Genomic DNA, 9960 nt, shown 5'->3' on the forward strand with positions numbered 1-9960 from the left:
CCCCTGTGTGGTTCCTGTGTGGCCCCTGTGTGCTTCCTGTGTGGTTCCTGTGTACCCCCTGTGTGGTTCCTGTGTGGCCCCTGTGTAGTTTCAGTGTAACCTGTGTAGCTCCTGTGTAACTAGTCTTTCTTCTCTATGGCCCGTGTTTTCATGTGTCTCCCTGTAATTACTTTATTTGCCAGTTGCGTTTGTTCCACTGTTTCTGTTCATCATGTAGGTGTATATTTGTTATCACCACAAAGTAACTACCTGTGTTGCTTTTTTGTTCCTTTTTTGTGGTGAAACATACACAACACAAAATTTACCATTTTAACCTTTTTTTTATTTTGAGACGCAGTCTCACTCTGTCGCCCAGGCTGGAGTGCAGTGGCACGATCTCGGCTCACTGCAACCTCCACCTCCCAGGTTCAAGCAATTCTCCCACCTCAGCCTCCCAAGTAGCTGGGACCAGGCACGCGCCACCACACCTGGCTTATTTTTGTATCTTCAGCAGGCACAGGGTTTCACCATGTTGGCCAGGCTGGTCTCGATCTCCTGACCTCGTGATCCGGCTCCGTTGACCTCCCAAAGTGCTGGTATAACAGGTGTGAGCCACCATACCTGGCCTCATTTTGACCATGTTTAAGTGTACAATTCAGTGGCATTAGATACATTCACAATGTCATTTATCCATACCAGTACCTATTTCCAGAACTTTGTATCATCCCAAAGACTCTACCAATAGGTACCCCTCTCCCCCACCAGCCCTGGGGGCCGCTGTTCTACTTTCTGCCTCTGTGAATTTACCTGTCCTAGGTACCTGGGAGAAGTGGAGTCATGTAGCACTCATCGGTTTGTGCCTGACTTCTTCCACTCGGCGTGTCTTAAGGGTTTACCTCACCGCAGCCCGTGTTGGAGCGCCTTCCCCTCCGAGGCTGGGTGGCGTCCACTGCAGGGTGGACCACGCGGTGTTTTCTGCTCATCTGCAGTTGGGCACGCGGGCTGCTTCTCCCTTCTGGCCATTCTGAATGAGGCTGCTGTGAACACTGATGTATGAGTCTCTGTTTGAATTCCTGCTTTCAGCGCTTTTGCTTGCAGAGCGAAAAGTGAACTGCTGAATCATGTACTCATTCTGTGTTTCGCTTTTTGAGGGGCTACCAGAGTTTTCCGCAGCGGCCGCACCGTTTACATTCCCAGCAGCGATGCATGGGGGTCCCAGTTTCCCCACGTCCTCACCAGTGCTTACTTTCCTTTTTTTCCATTTTTATCAAAGCTATCCTGCCGGGCACAGGGGCTCACGCCTGGAATCCCAACACTTTGGAAGGCTGAGGCAGGCAGATCACCTGATGTCGGGAGTTTGAGACCAGCCTGGCCAACATGACGACGCCCCATCTCTACTAAAAATACAAAAATTAGCCAGGTGTGGTGGCAGGTGCCTGTAATCCCAGCTACTCAGGAGGCTGAGGCTGGAGAATCGCTTGAGCCGGGGAGTCAGAGGTTGCGGTGAGCCGAGATCATGCCACTGCACTCCAGCCTGGGTGACAGAGCGAGACTCTGTCTCAAAACAAAAAGATAAATGATATTAAGGAACTATTCTGAACGCATAGAAGGGCGTCCACATCCTCCTCCACCACCTCTGTTCCCCGACTTCCCTGGCTGGTCAGCATGTCGCCTCCCTGTGGCACGGGAGCCCCACTGGCTCCTGAGTCCTTGGATGTGACCCTTGGCTCTTGGATCACCGTGGCTTTCTGCAGGGTCTGGACACTCCAGCCTCACTGTCACCCTGGCTTTCTGTGGTCCAGCCTCATTGTCACTGTGGCTTTCTGCGGGGTCTGGACGCTCCAGCCCCACTGTCACCGTGGCTTTCTGTGGGATCTGGACGCTCCAGCTTCACCGTCACCGTGGCTTTCTGTGGTCCAGCCTCATTGTCACCGTGGCTTTCTGCGGTCCAGCCTCATTGTCACCGTGGCTTTCTGTGGTCCAGCCTCATTGTCACCGTGGCTTTCTGTGGTCCAGCCTCATTGTCACCGTGGCTTTCTGTGGGGTCTGGATGCTTCAGCCTCATTGTCTGTATTTCTGCCTTATATCTGGAATCAGTCATTTCTCCAAAAAGCTCAGGCTGCTTTCGGTGTAAAATGTCCGTAGAAACCAGTGTGGGTGCGGCGTGCTTCCAGCTGCAGGGCAGGCCTTGTCTCCAGGCCTTTGCAGTGGGCAGAGTTCGGAAATACACGTGTTAAAAAATGTATAGCGTACATCAGAAATTCATACCGAAGCCGTCCAGGGGTTTTCCTGTAAGCTTAATATCCTGAATTTTTACCTCCTTTGTCAGCTGAAAACTCTAATACTGAAAAAATCAGCCACATGGAACATCTGTGTTACGCCGCCGTTCACACAAAGCTTTGGGTCGCGGGTCAGTCCTGCACCAAGAGGGGGTTATTGCAGCATATTTTCCATTCCTGATATGTGGTTAGCTCCCTAGAGCTATGGGGTCAAGTTACTGTGTTTTCAAATATCTGGAGTCTCTTGGAATACCTCTGTGTATGTTTTATTTTTTTCATTTTCTTCTGCTTTTGAGGTATGGCTTTTTAAATTCGATTTTGTTTGTAATTGTGAAAAATGTTTGCATGGTGCCAAGATTAAATCTTCACAATGAGGTGCTACCCGGGCCCCGGGCTGCAAGGGCTCCTAACCACACAGACCCCAGGCAGAGGCCGCCCTGGGGGACAGGGGGCCTGGGGCAGGGCCAGGATCCGGGGAGCTGGGGGGCGGCGAGCAGAGGTGGCCGGTCCCAGGAGCACGGAGCTATGCCCTCACCCCTGGTCTCTCCTCCTGCATAGGTCGCCAGGCTGGAGGGGAGGATCATCCTGACGTCAGGGCAGCCCTACCACTCGGTGAGTGCCCCACGGATCAGCCCGAGGGGCCGAGCCCCATCTTCCCAAGCTCCCAGCCCCTCGGCCACCCCCACCTCAGGGTTAGCTTGCCGTGGGCTGGACCCCGGCGCCTCTGCCGTACCCCTGATGGGCTGAGAGAGGGCCCCTGCCCCGTGCTGGTGGAGGCGGGCTGGGCCTGGGCAGGTGCCAGGCTCCGTGCTGCCCCTCAGCAGCCTAGCCGTGCCTTTGCAGCTCCGGGCCCAGGTTGGGGCTGGGCGCTGCCTCCTGGTCGACGGCTCCCTGAAGGCCCAGCAGCAGGCCAAGGCTGTCCTCAGGCATTTCAATGTGCATGTCACCCATGAAGACATCTTTAGCCGCTGCCAGGTGGGTCCCGAGTACCTATCCCGCCTCAGGCTGGCACCGGATCAGGGGTCGGGGTCTGGGGCCGGCAGAGTGTCCCTCGTGCAGCCGGCAGGGCCAGGGGACGGCACAGCCCCAAGCAGGCGCTGGTTTGGATTTGAGAAACTCCCGCCAGCCCCCACGGGGCTTCTGGCAGGCATCGAGGGAAACCGTGGACTTCCCTGCGGGCTGGGTGGGTCCTGCCTTCCAAAGGCAACACACAGAATGGCCTGCATCTCTTGGTGTCATCTAGCAAGGTCTGGGCAAGAGAGTCCCAGAGTGGGAGCTGCCAGACCTCAGTGGACGTCCATGGGGAGGCGGAAGGTGGCCCCAGAGCCCCACTCACTTCTCTCCCTCCTGTCCTGTCCCCAGTGCGGGGCTGGGCTGAGTCAGCTGCCCGGGACCCCGGAGCCGCACTGTCCAACCATCTGGTTTGAGCCCACTGGGCACCTGGGCATGGCCGGGGGGCGCTGATGCTGCCTTTGCCCCTCCACGCCAGGACAGGGTGAGACTGCCCTCAGCATCAGGGTCTCCGTGGGCAACATGGGAGAAGGGGGACTGTGGGGCTGTCCTGGCTCTCGGAAGCTCCCAGAACGTTCCGGAGTTAGGGCTACATCAATATTCCGCTAGAGCAGCAGGTTGTGGCTGCTCCTTTAAGCCCGGTTTTGTTTTGTGGGGGGACGGAGTCTCATTCAACTGCGCAGGCGGGAGTGCAATGGTTCAATCTCAGCTCACTGCAGCCTCTGCCTCCCAGGTTCAGGTGATTCTCCCACCTCAGCTTCCTGAGTAGCTGGGATTACAGACGTGTCCACCGCGCCCAGCTAATTCTTATATTTTTAGTAGATATGGGACTTCACCGTGTTGGTCAGGATGGTCTCGAACTCCTGACCTCAGGTGATCCACCTGCCTCATCCTCCCAAAGTGCTGGGATTACAGGCGTGAGCCCCTCTACCTAGCCTCCCAAGCCCCGTTTTCTGGGGAAGTTTTGAGACCCCCTTATGGAGGGAGACCCCCTCATGGAGGCCACTGCCAGGGTCCCTGCTGGCACCTGGGCTGGGTAGGGAGAGGCCCTGAGCTCAGCTCCACAGCATGGTCCTCAGTGGTGCCCACCTGGCTGAGCAGACAGAAGCAGCCCTGGGCCTCCTGCTGCCGCCCTCCTGCCCCTGAGTCCTCAGGCTGGGCCCGCTGGGTTTGATGCAGGAAGGAAAGAGGGGAAGCCGTGGCTCCTGACCTGCAGCCAGCCGTGCACCTGAGCACATAGGCCCCTGCGCTGGGGGTGCAGCTGACCCTCTGGCCCCACTGCCCTGCGGGGACAGCGGCCTCTGCCTCAGGCAGCAAGGAAGTGCGCCGCAGGGGCCTCTCCCTCAGCCTTGGGCTCCGGGCGGCAGGAACCGTGTCCGCTGCCTCTCTTTGTCTGTGCTCTGCCGGCAAGCGCTGTAAAGACCCCAGGATGTCCGGGACGCCTGGGGAGGCATGTTAATGAGCTTTTCAGAATCCGACGGCTGCATTTTCTTGAGAAAACAGGAAGTTGGATAGCTGGGAGGAAACCCCTGCTGGAGCCCCGGGCAGCCGGGTGCTGGGGAGCGCCCCTGAGGACCCAGGCCAGGCACAGAGGGGCCGCCAAGCCCTGCGTGGAGAAGGGTGCACAGGGTGTGAGGCGGAAGAGCGGACGTTGGCCTGGCTGAGGACGGGAAGGGGATTGGGGGGTGCTGAGCAGGTGGGGGCCACCCGGCCCCATGTCCGCCCTGCCTCTTCGCTGGCAGCCCCGGTTGCTGATGCCACTCTGGCAACCACACCCTGCAGCCCCCAGGCTGCCCCTGCCATGGCAAACAGGAGCACCAGGCCCAGGGGGCCTGCAGGTTCTGTGAGAGAGCAGGCCTGGGAGGGGCCAGGGCCAGAGCCACACCCGCCTTGGGGGCCAGCAAATGCACAGCCCAGAGGGGCAGCACCTGCCGCCCAGGACCAAGGCAGTGAAGGAGGGAGCAGCTGGGTCCCAGAGACACAACAGCCAGCGGGGGTCCAGCCCGGAGGGCACCTGGGCCCTGGCTGCAGCCCTCAGCCACCTGCCACCCGTGCCAGCCCCTCCATGTGGGGCGACATGGGGAAGGGGCAGACGGGTTGCCTTGGCCCCACAGACTGCCCAGCCCAGGGCCCTGCAGACACGTGGGTCTCTCTCAGTCAGTGTGCACAGCCCACAGATGCTGGGCGGGGCGCAGCGAGGAGAGACCCATGCGTCCCACAGGGGCTGTGGCTGCCTGGTCTGGGAGCAGAGCACACACTGGCGGCCAGAACCTGAGCCCCCTGGCACAGGAGTGGTGCCAGTCCACGCACAGCCCCGTGTGTGGGCCACATGCGACGTCAGGTGGGAGCCCAGCTGGAAGGGAGGCCCTTGTCAGGGCTGGGACCCTGGTAGGCCCTAACAGGGTGTCCTTGGGCAGGTGACAGCGCTGTGGGGAGAGGGCCCTCACGTGCACAAGGGCCCCGTAGGGCCAGCAAGATGGTTCCAGGAGGGCAGGAAAAGGGTCTCGTCTCTGAGAAGCCGAGACATCTACGTGGTACCCAGCCTTCCAGGGCATCGGCTTGGGGAGAATGGAGCTTGCTTTGCACAAGCACATCAGCCAGCTGGTGGCCCAGTGCCCGCAGCCCCGGGCCCCACGTGTGCGCCTGCCTCCTCGGCTCTGGAGTCCCGAGAGGTGCTTGGGGCCTGGAGGGCCAGGGCCCCAGGCCACTCGCCCATGCTGGGCATGTGCTCTGGAAAGTTCTTCCTAGGACTGGGCAGGCTCAGGCCACATTCCCACCACCCGCTCCAGCAGCCCTGCAGCCGAACCCTGGGAGCTTGGCCCGAGTAGGCAGCTGGGAACACCACTGACCAGCCACCCCACACGCTGGCTGCCCCATCCCTACCCTAGGGGCCAAGGGAGGCCCCGTCCTCAGGGCCAGCAAGGTGGGCACAGACAGAGCGACGAAGCTGGGCCCAGCTCCACATGGCTGCAGACCCCGGCCCTGCCCGAGGCCACTGTGCACTGTGTGGACACCAGGGGGCTGCTGACCGTCACTGGCCAGCAGATAGCATCAAGCTCAGGCTGACCCAGCAGCAGAGATGAGCCCTCTGCCCCAGAGCTGCCCCCGGGGCCTGGCTCTGGGCTTGGTCACAGGACCTGAGGCTCACAGCCTCCGCTGTTCCCCCAGCTTGGGCCAGAGCCGGCCAGCTCCCTGGAGAGCGCCTGCTGCCTGCCTGACTTTCCATTTTCTTCTCCTTCCTCTGGCTATTTTGGTGCCGTTCCCGGAGGGAAAGCCCACTGGACGTGCAGTGTCCCCAGTGCGAGGCTGGGGTGCTCTCCGGGTGGCGCGGCTGAGCCCAGAGACAGGCCAGGGACCTGGCCAGGGGTCTGTGGCCACTGCCAGCTCCACCACTCAGCAGGGACCCCGAGCGGTGGGAGTCCCGGGTGCTGGCATTCCTGGCACCGGCTTTCTGGTAGCATCTGCCCACGTGTGTCCCTGAGCCAGGCAGGGAGTGGCACCCCTCAAGGATGGATGGACCACCAGCCCAATGGGGCTGTGAGTCTCAAGTAGAGGGCAGGGCTGTGTCCTCTGGGGCAGGGTGGGGGTGGGGAACATTCCTAGTGCCGTCCACCATGGGAAAATATTTTATCAAAGAAACTTGAGCTTAAAAAAAAACCCTTACCATGAACCCCTGACATGGCATAACGTCTATTTTTACTGTCCTCAATCCCCACCCCCCGGCGTGGTTGGGGGACGGGCTGCCGTCCCACAGAGACATGGCCTGAACCAGTGGCGTCAGGCCCTCGGAAGTGGGCATCCCAGGAGGCCGCAGTGACCCTGCCTCCAAGGGCTCCCAGGCAGAGCCGGCCGTCGTGGAGGGGATGGGGGGGCAGCCGGGGCCCAGCTCATGGGCACCTCGGAAGCCCTGCAGGGATGGGCAGGGACCCTGCAGAGGGTGGTGGACACCAGACCAGCGGAGAGGGGGCCAAGGGCCAAGAGAGGGTTCTTAAGGAGGGGACGGAGTGGGCTCCAGGGCAGCTGCCACCAGCCGTGGACAGGGACTTCAGAGCCCAGACCCAAGACCCAGCCAGGAGGCCCAGGCGGCCCGCTCCTGCCGCAGGCTTGGAGGCCCTCACATTTTCTGTTCTTAGCTGATGGGCAAAGGGAGTCAGGAGGCGGTGCAGCAGCCACAGACCCCACCCCCCAGCCTCTGTCCCCCTCAGCCCAGACTCCATTCCCACACCAGTACCCCCATGTCACACAGGCACACCGGGTGCAGGACCTCCTTCCACGGCTCCCAGGCTGTCAGGAGGAAGATGGGCCCTCCAGCCAGGGCATGGAACTGATCAGCCCAGAGGGCCATGCAGCCCCTCCTCAGGTGGCCCCAGGGCCTGGCTCCTGCTTCAGCGGCCGGGGGTCCAGCATGACCCCCAGGCTAGGGACACAGAGGAGGGGATGGCACCTCAGGAAGCTTAGTGCAGCCCCCAGGGCTGACAGGAGGGTGGTCAGCCAGGGGCCCAGCTGGTCCCTCCAGAAGGCCACCCACACCACCTTCCCACAGCCTTCCGGGCTGGGGACCCTCCAGCCTTGACTCTCAGCCAGAGCCCAGCCTAGGTTCCCACCAGATGGCCCCTGGGGATGGAGGACCTGGACCCACTGGCCTGGGGGCTGCAGGCTCCTGGTGACCCAGATCCCACCTGGTCACTTGAGGAAGGATCCTGGCCTTCCTGGGCCCTGGTGGCAGCCGCCCCACACCCTTTACAGCTGCCACGAGATGCCTGTCCATCGGGAAACCACGGCACCTGGCCTGCCCCACATGCCCCAGCCCTTCCATGATGTCACAAGCATCCCCCATCGTCCTGGGTGAGCGGTGAGGCCATGTGGAGCCCCCCCGTCTCCTGCCCACGCCAGCATCCCCCTAAGCCGAGCCCCTGCAGGTAGCCTGGGTGACTGGAGGGCTTCCCTGCACCGGGGCCTCCGGAGGAGCAGCCTCCCTGGGAATGTACAGACACATGGGGTGTGGGTGGACATCGGGTAGCCAGGACAGCCGGACCTGGGGCCTGGACAATGGGGCTGGGAGGCTTCTGAGCAAGCATGGCTGCATGTCTGGGCCAGGGCAGCTGCTTCCAAGGTCAGTGGGCAGTGGGACGTGCGTGAGCCTGGGCAGGGCTGAGCTCGCCACGTGGGCAGCAAGCAGAGGCCCATCAGTACCCGAAACTGTCTGGGGACCGTGCTGGAGTGTGGGGAACCAGGGCCTGCCTTCCCCTGCTCCACGCCGCCGTGGCGGGACGGGAAGACCCAAAGAAACCTCGGGGGAATGCAGGAGCACTGGCCGCTGAGACCCGGCCTAGGAGGACTTACCCTCCGCAGCTTGAGGGGTCAGCGGGGATGGTGGCCCCAAGTGCCAGTCAGGCCTCCAGGGTTGGGCACAGGCATTTCCCTGGAGCTGGGGGGAGGGGGCTGGGGTACCCCATGGCTGACTTTGGGGAACCCAGGCAGTCTGAGGGCCATGCAGCCCTCCTCAGGTGTCCCCGGGGCCCCACTCTCCGCTCAGCCTGGATGGATGGGGTGGGCAGGCTGGCCTCGGGGGCTCAGGGGTGCAGGCAGAGGGACCGGCCATGGCCAGGTTCAAGGAGGGGAGTTCTGGGGAGCTCCTTGGGGTGACAAAGTAGGGTCTGTGTCCGGCCGCTGTTTCACCCACCCTCCCGGAGAGGCACTGGGGTCTCCTGACCCTCCACTTCCACCCTCCTCCATGCCAGCCACGCTCAGAGAATGACCTGGGTCACCTGGCTCACCTGAGCGGGAGAGCCGCGCCCACGCCCTGCACCACATGACATGGGTTTGCTCAGGTGGGGAGAGAAGAAGGGGTCCCTGCCCTGCCCAGCTCCCCAACTCAAGAGCCCACACATGCCCCTCCCCCATGGGCCCCTGGAGGGACCGAGCAGGGTGGGCCGGACGGGCCACTCCCCTTCCCTCCGAGCAGGCCCCTGTGCGGGGCGTGGCTCCCGGGCTGCAGCAGCCCACGCGGCTCCCGCACGGCCTCTTCTTAGACTCGGCCCCCAGTGACTCTGCCCAGCCCCCGGCAGTGGTGAGGAGAAACGCTGCCCTGTCCGCCTGCCCCGCTCCTGTCCCCGGACCCCTGCAGCCCAGAGCGGCCTCCCCCTCCCCCTCCCCCTGGCCGGCCAGGCCCCAGCTTGGATGTCGCCTCCTCCAGGAAGTCCCCCAGCCGCTCCCGGGGGGCGTACTCGGTCCGTCTCCTGGGGCGTGTGGGGCGGGTTCGGGGCCTGCCACCTGCCGCCGGGCCGGCCCCATTGGCTGGGACGGGGACGCGCGGGGCGCGCGGGCTCACCCCCCTCTGTGGGTGGGGGGCCGAGTCCCCCGGCGACCCCGCGGCCCCTGGGAAGGCGGGGTCTCGGTCCCCCGACCCCTGCGACCCCGGACGGGCGGGCGGGGCCCCCAGGCGGGCGCGGGAAGGCCGCGGGCGGGCGGCCGTTTGCTTTTGAATCTCCGCCGGGCGCCCTGAGTGGCCGTTTCAAAGGCCGGCCGCGGGGGCGGGGGCCGTTCCCAGGCGCGCCCCGCCCTCCCCGCCCCTCCTCCCACTTTCCCACGCGGCCCGGCCCGGCGGGTTCTCACGGCCGCCGCCCCTCCCCCGTCTGGGAAAGCCAGCGCGCCGCGCCCCGCGCCCTGCCGCGGCTGGGGGGGCCGGGGG

The 9960-nt window shown here is 63.1% G+C and overlaps 2 protein-coding genes across 5 annotated transcripts in view; one reads left to right on the forward strand and one right to left on the reverse strand.

Moving 5' to 3' along the window:
- C8G (complement C8 gamma chain) overlaps positions 1-9960 on the reverse strand; it is a 618926-nt gene that overhangs the window by 249409 nt on the left and 359557 nt on the right. The gene's annotated exons all lie outside the window — the stretch shown is intronic.
- Positions 1-9960, forward strand: part of EXD3 (exonuclease 3'-5' domain containing 3) — a 96834-nt gene that overhangs the window by 73856 nt on the left and 13018 nt on the right. The window contains exons 18-19 of one of the 4 annotated variants that reach the window (XM_017505468.2): positions 2817-2870; positions 3102-3233. In XM_017505468.2, coding sequence (XP_017360957.1) covers positions 2817-2870; positions 3102-3233 — 186 coding nt within the window. Of the gene's footprint in view, positions 1-2816; positions 2871-3101; positions 4021-9960 lie in introns of those variants that run through there. The other 3 variants (XM_017505466.2, XM_037730282.1, XM_037730283.1) reach the window with 3 other exon arrangements.

The sequence above is a fragment of the Cebus imitator genome, unplaced genomic scaffold (assembly GCF_001604975.1).
Source record: "Cebus imitator isolate Cc_AM_T3 unplaced genomic scaffold, Cebus_imitator-1.0 Scaffold339, whole genome shotgun sequence".
Lineage (NCBI taxonomy): Eukaryota > Metazoa > Chordata > Mammalia > Primates > Cebidae > Cebus > Cebus imitator.